This window comes from Osmerus mordax, chromosome 15, assembly GCF_038355195.1.
Source record: "Osmerus mordax isolate fOsmMor3 chromosome 15, fOsmMor3.pri, whole genome shotgun sequence".
Taxonomy (NCBI): Eukaryota; Metazoa; Chordata; class Actinopteri; order Osmeriformes; family Osmeridae; genus Osmerus; species Osmerus mordax.
In genome coordinates, this window is record NC_090064.1 from 14,948,824 (window position 1) to 14,964,467 (window position 15,644).

Genomic DNA, 15,644 nt, shown 5'->3' on the forward strand with positions numbered 1-15,644 from the left:
TCAACTTTTTGATTGAGGTATTAGTGTACTGCATGTGTTCAATATGCATTGCGGTGTAATAATGTTTGGAATAAAATGCATCCGTCTATGTACACACTGTTAAAACGTTTAATTTACATACATAATGATTTTGCATAGGTTAAAAGAAATCACACCATTAAAAACACATTTTAACATCCGTCAATCATTGTGTTAGTGCCTCAGGTAGCAGGGAAAGGGCATGTGCTTTTCCTGTCATCTTACATGAGTGGACAAGGCAAACCAGCCCTCTCCTCTCACCCCACCTCCCTGTGTGAAGCAGAGAGACTGGTTAAAAGGACAGAAGCTGTTGTAACGGGTGGGTCGTGTGTGTGAGAGAATGTGTCTTTACCCGAGTCACAGCTCCTCGAGAATCTGTTCCAACACTCTGTGGAGAGACCGCACTGCCGGTTCTGCAACGAGAACCACAAATAATATCAGACAGTCATAGACCCGCATTCAACTTCATCACTTCCAACCCTCCATGACTCTCACCTCCTCCTGTCTCCACTGCAGTCCGGGGAGGGGTCCTGCTCAGGCAGCGACACGGACAACTCTGGGGTCCTTCCACTGGCTGGAAAGGAATGGGAGAACCACATCGCTAGGTCTTCCCTGAAAATCTGATCTGACGTCATCAACAAAGATGGATCTTTAAAAGGGGTGGGAATCTTTTTGTATCTCACGATTCAAATAGATTTTTGGGGTCACGATTCGATTAAAAACCAAATCACGATTTTTTTGGATTTTTTATTTAAAAAAATAAAAAAAATTTTTTTTTGAAATTTGTGAATCGCTAGAAGACAGAATCGCGATTCATATGTGAATCAATTTCCCCCCCACCCCTTAATATTTAACATCCAAGTGCTCAACACAGACAGTGTACCTGTGGCGGTGCTGAGGGAGTGTGGAGGTATGGGGGAGACAGAGGGGGAGACAGAGGGAGACCCTCTGGCTGAGATGCTCTGCTGCTGCTGCTCTATGAGCTCCAGCAGTCTGTTCCTGGCTGCGGCGCTCTGCTGGTTCAGCTCCAGGAGGCGCTGTTCCATGCTGCTCACACACGGCCTGTCAGACTCCACAGTCTGGGAGAGCAGAGACAGGCAGACACCGTTGTCATTCCCTTCCGTGAAATTAACGTTGATTTACAGGTAGCACTTTCACGGCCATTAAAAGAAGGCCTAATTCTGCAGTTAACTGGTGAAGATACTTTATTCTGTTCATATGATGATCTAAATGTCCTTTGTGGGCCCTTGGCACGCTCACCTGCTGTGAGAGTTGTAGCTCCGCTCTACTAGGGGTGGGGCCTCGGTCTCTCTCAGCATCCATCTGGGGGGTCGCCCTCCCTGTGCTGGGGGCAGGCGCTTGCCTCTCCGGACCGCTCAGAGGCATCTCTCTCCCCGCGCTGCTGGAGCCAGACCCCCTCCTGTTGGCATGGTTTCTGGGTGACCTGTGGCCTGAGCCATGGCCTCGCGACTGGACCAGCTGAGTCTTGATCAGGGCGTTCTGGCGCGTCAGCTCTGCTATCTGAGCCAGCATGGCGTCCTGGGAGAGTATGTTCGGTTCCTCGAGGGTGTGGTCCGTAGGGGAGGCGGTGGAGGGGCGGGGCAGGCTGCAGAGGGAGGGGGCGGGGCTGAGGGTCGGAGCGGGGCGAGAGGTCTGCTGATGAAGAGACAGGGAACGAACCACTGGGAAAACACGAAAGGTGGAACAATGACATGAGGACTTTCTGTGGGGCACCTCTGCAAGGACCCAAATATCTGATACAGAGAAAGAGAGAGATACCTGTGGAGTGCTGGCGGCTGTCTCTCTGACGAGGAGGAGAGAGGAGCACAGCAGGGTGGACAGCGGTCTCTCTAACAGCATCGTGGGGTCCACGATCGCAGCCTGGACAAAAACACACCACTACTTTATTGCCTCAACATGACAGAAGTGTGTGTGTGTGAGTAGTGGGACAGATGGTGTGATGAGATGAGCTGTACCTAACGTCCCACTGTCAGGCGCTGCTGCTTCAGAGCTCATGTCTCCTCCCAGCAGCCCCTGGCCTCCCAGCAGCTCCTGGCCTCCTCCCAGGAGCCCCTGGCCTCCTCCCAGCAGCCCCTGGCCTCCTCCCAGCAGCCCCTGGCCTCCCAGCAGCCCCTGGCCTCCTCCCAGCAGCCCCTGGCCTCCTCCCAGCAGCCCCTGGCCTCCTCCCAGCAGCTCCTGGCCTCCTTCCAGCAGCCCCTGGCCTCCTCCCAGCAGCCCCTGGCCTCCTCCCAGGAGCCCCTGGCCTCCTCCCAGCAGCCCCAGGCCTCCCAAAGCCAACACCACCGTGTCCACTGTGTGCTCCAGCTCCTGTGTCCGGTGCTGCACTGCTGCCTTGGAGAACACACACACACCACCGACTTAGGGCTCTTGGATATTATTCAAGTGATGAAGCTTAGGGGTTTCTTTAAGGTGTAGCCATAGAAAGAGAGTGTAGAATGAACTGACTCAGGTAGTGACCGGGTCTCACCTGCAGGGCGGCGCTCTCCTCCCTCAGGGCCAGGGTCTCAGCGGTGAGGGCGTCGATCAGCCCCCTCTGCTCCTTCACAGCCTCCGCCAGCCTGCTCCTCTCCCTCGCCTCCCTCCGCGCCTCCTCCTCCCTCTGACAGCCAGGAGGAGAGGGAGATTAGTACGACAAGGAACAGAGACCCGGACACAGGTGGTGTCGCTTGGTTGTACAGTGCTGTGTGACCAGGCACCTGTCTCAGGAGGCTGGCCATGCGTCCGAGGGAGGACACCAGGGCTACGGAGAAGCCTGTGAGGCTGTGGGAGCTGGGCTGGGGCCTTGGTCCTGGGGCTCCGCTGACAGGCCGCTCCGCCGGGCCCAGACCGTCCAGCTCTGACTCCACCTGGGCCAGCAGGCCCTGAAGCAGCCCCAGGCTGGACTGGTTTCCACTCAGGGAGCTGATGTTGGAGCCGTCCAGCACTGAGGCCTCTGCACTGCGCCCCCTGTTGGCCCTGGACGACCGAACCTTCTTGCCTACACATGCACGCACACACACGCAAACAAACACAGTCATAAATTGTTTTCTTACTTTGTATTAAAAAGGTTTTGGGGAGACGGGGTCGGCTTCCTAAAGAGTTCCATGTGAAACCTCATACCGGAGAGGGTGAGAGGATGGTCAGCGTTCAACACCTGAGTGACCAGAACAGAAGGCTCGCCACGTTCTGACGGCTCCATCTGGCTTCGTTTGGTCCTCAACCGCTGGACTGCTACAGTGGCATTGAGAGCTACAAAAAAATATTTGTTTAAAGAGTTAAAGCAAAACTTTTTTTCAGGTCTAGTCATATTCTTTTTCAATTTCCCATAGAAAATTGAATTACAGATTCAAACCGGTTGTTTATGTGTATATAATATAGGGATGCCCTTCCCCCCGTCATCCAACTCTTCCTGTACCTGCTTGCCCGGCAGCAGCCCCTGAGGTACAGGGCGTCTGGGCAACGTTGTCTACCGCCCCCTGCTGGCCAGGAGTGGCTTGACACGTCTTCTGCTGCTGCGGCCCTCTGGCTCTGTGAGGCTTGGCTTTCCCCTTCCTCTGGTTCACTCTGCAACTGAATGTCAAGCAAGGCAAGAACTTAGCAATACCATTGGAAAAACAGGTACCTTATTTATTTAAAAGGAGTGTGTGCGGTAGTTCAGAGGATGTGGATGGGAGGTACCTGTGTGTGTCCATGTTGGACTGGGAGCTGAAGGATGAAGAGGGGTCCGCTTCTTCATGATCGTCTCCATCTTCTAAATGCTCCACTTCATTCAAGGCCTGGCACGCAGTAAACCAGCCACGGACATTAACCACACACTCACGCACACGCACGCACGCACACACACACACACACACACACACACACACACAGGAGTCAGGTGGCTGAGCGGTTAGGGAGTCGGGCTAGTAATCTGAAGGTAAATGTAAATCCACACACACAAAAATGAGATGGTCGAAGACATACCTGTGTGTCCATGAGAGACTGGCTGAGGAGAGACAACTGGGTAGGAGGGTCCGGTCTCTGCAGGACCGGCAGGTCAGCGTCCGAGCCACAGTCCGGAGCCATGGTCACACTGGGGAAGCCTGGGACATCACACATCAATCCCTCAGTATTACTGGACCGCAACCAGGGGGTTTTGTCAGTTAATATTTGACCTGGGGAGTCAGGTGGCTGAGTGGTTAGGGAATTGCGCCAGTAATCCAAAAGGTTGCTGGTTCGATAACTAGGCCGTGCAAAATGACGTTGTGTCCTTGGGCAAGGCACTTCACCCTACTTGCCTCAGGGGGAATGTCCCTGTACTTACTGTAAGTCGCTCTGGATAAGAGCGTCTGCTAAATGACTAAATGTAGACCAGCCACTCAATAGATTACCATCGTTTTTTGGGGGGCTGGTGAGTGCTGCTAATTTTATGCCGTGACCATAACACACCAATTAAGGGCTTGTAAACTCTATTGGCTTGAACATTGCACTGTAACATGAACAGAGATAAGCACAGTACCGGTCTGCCTGAGCGGGGCATCTCCAAACAGATCTTTGACCACAGCCATGGCTTTGTCAGAACGGGCTAGAACGTCTTGCAACTGCAGGTGCTCTGAGAAAACCTGAAGTGCAACACAACAACCTTACATGAGGTGTGTTTAGTACGGTTTCCCTCAAAGAGGTGAGGTTACAGTTAAAATGTTAAATTTTTTGTTGAAAGAATGTGTTGTAAAGAAGTATTCTAATGAAGGGACATTCAGGGAAGCTGACATGCAAATATGTTAACAACTGTCAATGAATGTTGTACTTAGTGAAAAACACTTAGGGCCCTAATCTGCCGTGCTAAATTCCCAGGCATGTGCAGACACCTCTCTGATGATGCTGATGCTGCCTCGGTCCAGGGGGTGTGTGTGCTTCCGGCGCCGTCTCAGAGCCCGCTCCTTCAGCTCCCATTTGGCCACCGCCCTGTTCTGGGACCGGTGCATCTCGTGACGACGGCTCTGAGGGGCACCAGAAACCCAGGATACGCTATCTGACTTAGCATTAGCATTTATTAGCATTACGCACAACGTTATATCAGACTTCTAAACACCTAAACTACATATTTTAGTTAACTCCAAGGCAGCAGATATATCTTACCACTTCTTCAGGTGTCAGCTTGTGCACAGAGAGGTCGTTGACGGTGCTCTGCAAGGAATTTAAGAGTCACCAGTATCCAAACACCAAAATCAACACATTGTAGTTGGAAACTTTAGCCAGGCAGGACCTTACTCGAGTGTGCCGTTTGACTAATACTACAAACCACTGTTGATAATATACACTTTTTAAATGCAGTTTTACATTAAATTATAATTCACATTACTCACCACCCACTCTTTGTTGGGGGCACTTGTCTTCTTGGACCGTACAGTGGGCCGCTTTCCCTGGCCGGGCACCGAACGACCTATCCTCACAAACGACATCTGGAAGATGGCAATACGGAAAGTTTGGATAGCCTGCTGCCTAGCTAGCTACTGTAGCAAGCAAGTAGCTACGTGTGTTGTGGTGCTAAATTGTTTGTCAGTACAGTAACAAGTTCTCGACAACTATGGCCCTTTGACTGGCGTTTGACGATGTGAAAAATGTCAGCCATGCTGATTTATCAAACAGGATCATCAAGTTATGTTGCTACTTTACTTTTTAGCTTGGTAACATTAGCTGAGTGTTTTCTTACCGTTGCTTTGGCGTTGATGAATCTGCCGGCTTGAATAGTATTCAACGCGCGCTTCGGTTTAATTTAGTAACTTCCTCGTTACTAAGGACGCTGTTGACCAAAGAGCATAATGGGAATTGTAGTGAATGTAACATAAACTGCCTGGGGTGACGCTACAGTACTTATTTTACCAATAGGTGGCAGTGTTACCTTACACGTTTGAGATTTTCCATCAAATGTCATGTATGAGGCCCACCGACACTATATATATTGACAGACTTCTTCAATATCATTTAATGTCAAGGTTCTTCATTGAACCTAGCTAGTTTTATGACCCCATAGTAATATTATGCAGAACCACGTAGGCCTATGCTCAATAGCAGTCCATTAATAGAGGCCATCCTCGGTCTCTGACTGGATATAAGGACTCAATGAGCAAGGAGACAAAGATCCTCATTACACCCTCTAACATCATCACCATCATCCAGAAGGACAAGCCCATCTACAAACCTGGCCAGAAGGGTAGGTGGTATTTCTTTTGGCGACCCTTCCCATTCACAACTTTGCTCTGCTTGGCGTAGAATACAACTTTTAGCTGACTTGCTCATGGCTAGTCTGTTCCACGCTTGCTAGTCTACAAACAATCCAAGCCTGCTGGATGGCATTGTTCCTGTGTGATGTTTTCTGATCATTTTCCAGTTCAGTTCCGAGTCGTCTCTCTCACTTCCAGTTTTGGGATGTACAACCAGAAGGTGAGCTACCTCCTGAGCCTGCCATCGTTTTTAATCCTGTCATCTTTCCTCCAGTAGCTCCATGAATCATTCAACTTTGCTTTACACTTTGTTTCTCTTTTTCTGCAGTATCAAACTGTGGAGATTTAGGTAAGACGACTTGGTATTTGAAGAACATGCACGTTGAGGGCTGAGGTCTGCAGAAAGAGACCCTTATTTTTGGGGTCATCAAGATGGATACCACAACATCTGCGTGAAGTATAACCTGGGTGTGACTGACCCAAACGGCTGTGCAACACAAGTGGCTGTGACTCTGTTCAGACTGGACCAGTATGGGTATCAGGATCTCTGAGGTGCAGGCGGAACTAGAGGAGAGTGGGACAGGTAAGGGAAGGAGAATGTGTCAGTGAAGAGACAAAGTGGAGCCTAAAGCCCAATTTATACTTAGGTCGCAGACACTTTTGAAAAGGTCGCCGACAGAAATGACGTCTCGGTTGACACTTTTAACCATCGTTTAGAAGTGTCGCCTACCAGGAGAAATTTCTACTGGCGCGGATATCGTCACATAGTGAAAAATTAAAATTGTCATCTTCTCCGATTGATCACCTAGGCTACAAAGCGTTAACAATGTAACCATAGCTATGAATGTAACGATGTCTCACTGTAGCAACAAGTGTTGAGGTGTCCATGTGCAACTTTTCTGACCCAGTTATGTCCACAGGTGATATGCAGATGTCCATTTTACACATTTCCAGTATCTGACCAATAAAAGCTTTTACAAAATCTGCTCTACTGTGTTTCTCTACCCAACTATTTGTTTTGGTTGCAAATTTGTTTCAACATCATTGAAATCATTTGGATCTAGTTGTAAAGACACTTTTTGCTTTAGTTTGATGCTGTTGAAGGCACTAGTGTTTGCCACTTGGTGGCAATGTTGCCCAACTTCTGAGACGCAAAACTTTTTGTTCATTAAGCATTAATGCCAATGGTTGTATACAGGTTTAAGCTTCTTTACGCTATGAAGTACAATGTCTGGTAAATTGCATTGTATACTGGTCAACTGACTTCTAGCCAGCAGTAGAACGCAGGGATTGGCTCCGGAGATTACTCTCAGATTGAGATGGACGCACCTTATGTTGACCGTCTTGGAAGTCGCTTTGGATAAAAGCGTCTGCTAAATGTAATGTTGACCGTCTATGGCACTATGCGGTGGTTAGTGCGCACGCGCATTGCTGAATTTGGCCTCACCACCTATGCTTACGCTCACCAAGTTGGGGGTGGTATCTTAATTCAAAGAACTCTCCCTCTAGAAAGAATTGAAGAGGGACTCGGATGTGTGCTGGAGATGGGTGAAACCCTGACAACTTTATGCCACTCACTGACGCACGTGAGGGTGTGCTGATTACCATTTCGTTTGGGCTCATGGTCACTCACTGAAGTTGGGAAGTTTCAAGCTATAGATCGCAGTAGGCAGACAACTGGTGGACGGTAGAGTACATGAGGGCATTCCGTTTCTACACTTGCAGAGCGCATGGATTACATATAAAGCCAGTGTCGATTTCACTACATCTCCGGGGAAAGTTATTTGAGAAGAGTATTTGCAGGAGACATGGACAGCCTCGCTTCCGTGCCAGAGGAGTTCCTTTCAGCCTGGATTGATGTTGGATTTACCCCGGGTTCCAAACGCTCACCACCTGTGACTGGAGGGAGATAGGTCCATTGTTAAAAGAAAAAAGTTATGACATGAATCTACAACCGCTGAGCATTTCTATATGGCTCATTTTCCTCAACAGCATGAACTTGGAATCATAAGAGCGGATAGCCATCACCGAGTATCGCTTTGGTGACATACGCGATTGTAGATTGAATTACGCTCATAATTACATTCTCAAATGAAAGTCTATTTTCATTCTACTTTGTCGTTTCTTATTCAATCATTCAGCGTATCACTCTGTTAACTACGTAACAGGCCCGGGGAGAGAGAGCCCCTCTGCCACTTATTTTGCCTGTGAAACGGGCACCGGTTTCGGAATGTGGGGTGGAGGTTTCCCAATGTCTGTCACAGTGGTTGTGACCTTACTCCTGGCAATTATCGATGTGAAGGCCAGCGGGGAATATTGTCACGGTTGGCACGACACGCAGGCTACCTGGAGAGATGGATTTCAGTGTCCAGAAAAGTTCGATGGTGGTGATGCCATTATCTGCTGCGGGAAATGCGAACTGCGTTACTGCTGCTCTAGTACGGACGCACGGCTCGACCAGGGGACCTGTGACAACGATAAGCAGCCGCAGGAACCTGGCACCAACAGCAAAGAGAACAAGGATACGAGCGCAGGTAAAAAAAACTTTCCAAAAATGTCTGTCCGGTAGGTTGATTACAGTCCATGCTTAGTTCACATAGCATCAGGAGTCTAAAGTGCATTCGGTGCGCTCTGCATCAAGACGTAATTTCATAATTAGATTGTACAGTAACTGCTAGTTTAAATCGTTTAACTGAAGAATTCAAATGTAAACATATCAGAATGACCATACTTGGTTGAAGGGAGATATAATTCACTTTTGAATCAGCATTGACTAGAGACCTGAAACGTGATTGATGACTTTTAAATTAATGTTGAATTTAAATAACGAGTATCCTCCACTGTGTCTACCATATCATTTATCATTAACAACGCCGACATCTTGAAGATCTTAAAATGGGTTTGGGCTTCACCAAAGGCTGTCCCTGCTCAGTTGTCAAAGACAGCCGCAGAGGTGACGGAAGACTCCCCCAACAGCCAGCTAACTGGCCACTCACAAATGGCAGATTGTGCAGCACGGTTATAAATAGCTGTGTTTGTTCTTCTTGCTGTAACAAACTGGCACCGCGGGGACCGTCGAGGCGGGGCTCAAATCTCACTGTCCCCACGAGGATCAGGTTTGGACTTGAACGGATACTGAGCAATGGTTCGCGACGGTGCTGACAGCTCTGCCCATAAAACAAATGTGCATCATCTCCGAATCTCGGGTGTTGTTCCCCGTCCACTTTTAGTGACGTCCACTTTTGTTTTTTTAATCTAAGTGTCAAGTGAAATGTGTAGGGCTCAACACAGACACATTGATCATATCTCCCTTTACTAGGCTTAAAGTGTTATTTAAATACCAGATGTCAAAAGTGATTTGTCTACATGACAAAAGGTAGTTTTGCTGAGAGATGCCAAGATATTATTTAGGTTTTATGTCCACTTAATGTTTTTCATTGTTTTACTACAGGCATACAGTATAGCCTAAAATAATTTTGGTGTTTGTGCTGTTACCAAAAGCAAACACACATTCAACACTGAATTGCAGAGCAGCATTGTGACGTGGATCATGCAGATAATAAACATGCCCAATCCCAGGACATGCCTTTCTCACACAAAATGTTCCTCTCTTCCCTGATCTCTCATTTTCTTAAACAATCTTGCCTTATCAGCCCAGGAAGGATTATATACATTTTCATTCCGTGGAGAGCAGCCAAAATAACAAAGAAAAAAGATTTTCTAAAAAAATCGGATTTTGTTGTGCAAAGCAAAGTTAAAGCATGTCATACATTTTCCACACATGGCAGCCAATTAATCATCAAGCAAAGATACCCACAGGCACTGAATAACTGAGGAATTACGAATGTTTTCAACATATAGAAACATGCGTGGGATTAAGGAAAGGAGAACACTTAACAGATTCCCCTGGGAGAAGAGCAGTAGCTCAACCACCCCGTCACAGTAGCTGCTCTCCCCAGCACGGGCACAGAGCCGGGGGGGTCACTGACATAGGCACTCTGCCACCAGAGCCAGTCCCAGCAACAGGTGGTGCCTGGTGGGAACAATAGCACTCAGAGAGACACGGAAGCTTGGGGATACAGTGTAGTGACTTCACCTCTCGTGAGTAAGATAAGCCATTATGGCGCTTTCTTTGCCAGAAAAAGGCTCTTTCAGTGATGAGAGAGGGTCGGCCACTGTGATGACACAGAGTAAGCCACAGCTGGACAGAGGTATACTGATCTGGAATCAAATCAACATTTATTTGTATAGCCCTTTTTACAAGCAATGTCACAGAGGGCTTCACATACGCCCATAGAACTGCCCCTCAACCAACCTAAACCCTCAAGGAAGACAAGGGAAAAACTCCCAGAAAAACTCAAGTAGAGCAATGTATATGTAATGGGGACTACCCTGGGGAATTTCTTGTTTGGTAACTTATATCCATTGCTATGTAAGACTCCCATAGGAAAGTCTCTAAAATGGTTTACATTGGTTCAGCTGTGAGTGACGGCTTCAGAAACAGACACTTGGGCTGTTGAATGGGAAATGGGCTGTGGTCTCAGGTTGTTGGTCCCATTGTGTCTGTCTGCTGTGATCTAGTCTTCAGTTGTGGCAGAATTAATGTCTTAAATACCTAATGAGTGGCCTGCAGCTTGAAACATGAAGTCAAGTTCTTTTGAAAAGCGGTTGACTTTTGATGTTTCTATGCAGCACTTTCTGTTTGTGTGTTTGAGTGTGTTTGTGTGTGTTTGAGTGTGTTTGTGTGTGTTTGTGTGTGTTTGTGTGTGTGTTACTGCAGAGGGAAGAGAAGGGTGTGAGTTACAGCCTCTCTCAGGGTTACAGTCTCACTCCATAACACTTCAAATTCAACTTGGAAAATGAGGAACTACATTATAGGAACAATAAATCAGCTGTAATATAACAAGTGCTGTATTGTACTCTAGAAGGCAGTGTGTGCGTTTCAGGAAGGTGTGTGTGTGTGTGTGTGTGTGTGTGTGTGTGTGTGTGTGTGTGTGTATTTGAAGAAACACCTCAGCTGTAGTTATGCCATTGAGGTATCCATGCCAACATTTCCCTTGAACTTTCACTGTTGGGTCAAGTGTTACACATACTAAACGTGAACCATTTTTCCTTTTCAGTAATGCTATGTTCTTGCTTACCCTTAAAAATAACTGTCTGGTTAGAAATGTCATTTTCCTTCACAATAACCCCTCCTAACGTAATGACAATGTTGTCTGACCAATATCATATTTGATAGAGAGTGACTCCACTGGATTGGTCCATGTCATGTTGGTGAATCACATGCTGCCAAATTGACTCATCATAGAATCATGTGGATCTAAGTGACTCTCAGTAGTCTAATGGAAACAGTCACGGGTGTTATGTTAAACAGCAGTCAGGATCTGGCCGTAAACAAGTGTGCTTGTCTTTCTACAACTTATGTGCTATCAGACTGCAGTATATTGGCCATTTCTACACAAACAACAAAGTTTGGCGGTCTGAGACAGAATCTCCTTGAAAAAACACACACATACACACACTCACTTCATCATGTCCCTCACACACACACACACACACACACACACATTGACTCGGGGGGTGGGGGTGGGTGGGGGGGGGACAAGGTCACAGCTGGGTGAGCAGGATTAGACCCAGATCAAAACAAAGTTAATAACTGCTAATGAGGGACTGGGCCCCCATGGGGAACACCCCACCGCTCCACCCCCCTGGGCCCCCCCCCCCCCCTCTTCCCGCTTCTTTTGTCTCGCTGTCACACTCAGTGGCCCCCTGCACACACGTGTGGGGGCTTGGATCAAGACGGGAGTGTTGTGCTTGTAAGAACACCAGCCTGCGTGCTGTCTCTCACCAGCCTGCGTGCTGTCTCTCACCAGCCTGCGTGCTGTCTCTCACCAGCCTGCGTGCTGTCTCTCACCAGCCTGTGTGCTGTCTTTCACCAGCCTGCGTGCTGTCTTTCACCAGCCTGCGTGCTGTCTTTCACTAGCCTGCTCGCTGTCTCTCACAGCCCTCTCAGCTGGTAAACCTCGGCGCTTGAGTTTGACGTTTGTGTTAAGCTGTAATCGTTAGGGGAGGGAACTTGTGAGGATGGATGTTGAAACGAGTTGAAAACGTGCCATGGTTTGAATACCCCTAAAACCTTCGAGGTTCATGTTGTTTGATTATAATTTGTTTAACTACATGCTCTTCTGGTTCCACCCATTGGCATTTATTTGCTTTTCACAATGTATGCTTCATGTTTTGATTTCGTTGTTTATGATCATTGACCTATGCACCTTTAGTAAAGTTCTTTCTTGTAAGCCTCTTTGGATAAAAGCGTCTGCTAAATGAATACATGTAAATGTAAAAGGCTAAACCTGTGCTTGTTGTCTCTCTCCGCCCTGCAGTGCCCATCTACGTGCCCTTCCTGATCGTGGGCTCGGTGTTCGTGGCCTTCGTCCTGGTGGGCTCTGTGGTGGCGGTGTGCTGCTGCCGCTGCCTGCGGCCCAAGCAGGAGCTGTCGTCTGGGGGCGGCGGCGGGCGCCTGCTGGAGACCATCCCCATGATGGCCAACGTGGGCACCTCCAGAGGCTCCTCCTCCCGCCAGTCAAGCACGGCCACCTCGTCCAGCTCGTCCGCCCCGCCCGCCGCCCCCCGCCAGGCTCCCCCTCCCATGATGCGTGCCCAGGCCTCCTGCTGCCTCCCTCCGGACGCCAGCGTCTTCGTCAACATGCCCACCAATTTCTCTGTCCTCAACTGCCAGCAGGCCACCCAGATAATGCCCCATCAGGGCCAGTTCCTGCACCCCCAGTACATCGGCTATGCCCATCCCATTGCCTCACCTCAAGCCTTCATGGACCCCACCCAGGGGGGGTACAGACAACTCCAGTCCCCCTTCCCTCCTCCCACCAGTGTGGCCAGCGTCACCAGTGAGCAGAAGTACCCTCCTGTGACAGTCTGAAAACACATGCAGGACACTGTGCAACTGACGGACCTTGTGAGGACCTTGTGCCAACAGGAGAGTGTGGGAGAGAGGTTGTGAGGACTTTGCGAGCTGGCCACTGTGGACATTTCGAGCTTGCCAGCCAGGGAAGGGAATAATATGGAGTCAGACTCACATGAAGTACTTGTAAAAGTGTCGCTCAGATTGGTGTGACTTGCCGTAATGTGCCGTGAGTGTTCTGTGTGATCTCCTGGTTAGTTTTGAACTCAGGGTCCAATTCTGAGCTTCTTCTTGTCCCATTTCAGTCCAGGGTTAGATGAAGCAGGGAACCAATAAGACATCAACCATGCATCCAGCATTCAAAGACAACAAAATAGCTTTTGTACTGTATGTGTATGTCATGTTTCATGTTGTGTGTGTAAGGAATAGGGCTGAGGGTGCTTTGTGTGTGTGAGAACAGGAAACATAAACGGTTGTATTCTATACTGTCTATGTATGCGACCAGTTTCTATCGAAACATGATTGTGTTACAGAGAATTCGGAGAGAATGGATACGTTAACAGATGTGTGTGTGTGAGAGAATGAGAGTGCGTGTCTAAGGATGTGTGTATAAAAGTGTGAGTAGTGTGTAATGGGAAATGCAGGTGGTGTGATGTGAAAGGCAGCCTCTCTCCCTGAAGGCCGCTTAAACGCTAATGAAGTGAACACAGGACATGGACTGTGACGCTCCCCCCTTACACACATACACATTACCCATACACACACTCTTCTGAACCACTGCCCTGAGAGAAAACACACACACACAGTATACACAAGAGAACCCCAAAATCAAAATACACAAATACTCACGCAATGACTGGGTAATAAATGTACCTCAAAAAAGTGTGTTGGTGCGTTTGTGTTGTGAGAGTGGGCTTTCTCCCTGTGTAGCTGAAACCGGCAGCCCTTGAAGATTGCAGAGTTAATTATGCAGTAAAAACTGTCTGCCAACTGTTCCCCCTCACTAAGTCTCCCTCCTGTGAAAGAGGGGTGTGTGTGTGTTGACTCTCCCTCCGTGCCATGTAGTCGCTGAAGTTACTGGACTTGAGTATTCCAGTGCATTTCCGACATTTTGAGTTACTCGCTTTACGCCAGCCCCAGTAGTAAACCAGCAGAGGGAGAGCCGCAAAGCCGAGGCTGTCTGCCATGTTGTGTGACCGGTCTTAAAGGTGCCCTCTCGGCTTTGAAGGCTCTTCATTCCTTCTTTGCCCTGGTCCATGTCTGGTGCTGGACAGCACAACCATTCAAAGATGTTTTATTTAACTGGTAACTATCAGAAATGTTCCGTAACAAAGTGTTCATTCTGTTTGTCATCTAATTGAAACACAATGTCTGTATGATGGGCAGTGTGTGTGTGTGTGTTGGTGTGTGTGTAACAAGGTATGTGACCTGAGTTCCAATGTGTTCCTGCGCTCTGTGAAACACAGGGAGTGCAGTTTTTCATAAGAATTATAATAAATGACTATAACACAGAATGGAAACTGTGACATTGTGTGCAGCTTAAACCCTGGCTTTCACCATCCACACAACCCCAGGGTAGGTGTACATAACAGGCATGACGGTCCGAGTTTAAGTTACCATGGAGGAAGTGAGTCTGTTGCCATGGCATTCTTCGTGATGGCCCACTCCCCTCCAAGGAGTTAGGAGATGAATACACCCTCAGCTTAGCAACAAGTACACCCAGACAGCCAAACCTGCCGGTCAGCAGGGGGCAAGCCTCAGAACGGTTTCAGAGAATGAAGGAGCACTTCCTGACAGCAGCCAACACAAACACATTCTCCCTCTCTCGCTCTCTCTCACACACACACACAGTACATCATGTTGTATTCTCAGATGTCCTGTATCAACACCCAGTTTGTCTTCTCCTACTCAGCCTGGCCGTACCATCCTCAGACACCAACAACAGGTCATAGGTCAGGTGCTGTCCTCCCAGACTAGCTATATTCTTGGCACGTCTCAATGGAAACTCTGGGAAAGGCGAAAGCGAAGAGGGCCGTGAGGGAGTCGTTGGGAGGAAATGGATCTGCGCTCCTGCTGGGGAGAGCCTGGCCTGGAGGAGGGAGGGATGGATGGGTTCCCCAGATTGGAGCAGCTGCCTGCAGCCACGCTGGACTGGGTCACACCCTGGAGACTCTCCCAGCAGGAATCACGGTCCTCCACTGCCCTCTCAGCTAACCTGGTCTCACGTTCACCAAGAGGCTGGATGGGGTGTTTGACCTTGAGTCGATAGTGAAAGGGTTTGTGTGAACAGATAAGGGAAGGATTTTAGATCTGATCTCAGCCTGGTGACAAGTGTTTGAATGTGTCCAGATCGCTGGCAGACCCAAACTTCTCAAGGTCCTTCTTGTGTACGTGCCTCCTGCAGGACTCATGGGTTCATGTTAGAGGCATTCAGGCTGAGCCAGGAACTGATTCGATTTAATGCTTAAGATTTAAATTGACTGACTTATTGATGCATGCATTCT

General features: G+C 48.5%; 3 protein-coding genes across 5 annotated transcripts in view; 2 read left to right on the top strand and 1 right to left on the bottom strand.

The window, feature by feature from the left end:
• Positions 1 to 15,644, top strand: part of boc (BOC cell adhesion associated, oncogene regulated) — a 76,871-nt gene that overhangs the window by 19,604 nt on the left and 41,623 nt on the right. The gene's annotated exons all lie outside the window — the stretch shown is intronic.
• On the bottom strand, positions 21 to 5,788 carry spice1 (spindle and centriole associated protein 1). Of its 3 annotated transcripts, XM_067251968.1 has the most exons (19): positions 5,711 to 5,788; positions 5,364 to 5,459; positions 5,137 to 5,184; positions 4,866 to 4,997; positions 4,517 to 4,619; positions 3,982 to 4,100; positions 3,697 to 3,794; positions 3,434 to 3,588; positions 3,139 to 3,267; positions 2,736 to 3,016; positions 2,507 to 2,638; positions 2,283 to 2,370; positions 1,995 to 2,057; positions 1,798 to 1,899; positions 1,279 to 1,700; positions 902 to 1,097; positions 514 to 592; positions 371 to 431; positions 21 to 288 (listed from the first exon to the last, which is right to left on the bottom strand). In XM_067251968.1, exons 2-19 carry the CDS (start codon positions 5,457 to 5,459, stop codon positions 235 to 237), a joined length of 2,358 nt encoding a protein of 785 aa, XP_067108069.1. In that variant the 5' UTR covers positions 5,711 to 5,788; the 3' UTR covers positions 21 to 234. The 3 variants fall into 3 exon arrangements, 2 of the variants coding, with proteins under 2 accessions (XP_067108069.1, XP_067108070.1); XM_067251969.1 differs by lacking the exon at positions 5,711 to 5,788 and having other exon boundaries at positions 4,866 to 5,025; positions 5,364 to 5,415; XR_010878330.1 differs by lacking the exons at positions 21 to 288; positions 371 to 431; positions 514 to 592 and having other exon boundaries at positions 969 to 1,097; positions 1,279 to 1,674.
• LOC136957769 (protein shisa-2) lies at positions 8,316 to 14,654 on the top strand. Its single transcript, XM_067251936.1, has 2 exons — positions 8,316 to 8,755; positions 12,605 to 14,654. Exons 1-2 carry the CDS (start codon positions 8,452 to 8,454, stop codon positions 13,156 to 13,158), a joined length of 858 nt encoding a protein of 285 aa, XP_067108037.1. The 5' UTR covers positions 8,316 to 8,451; the 3' UTR covers positions 13,159 to 14,654.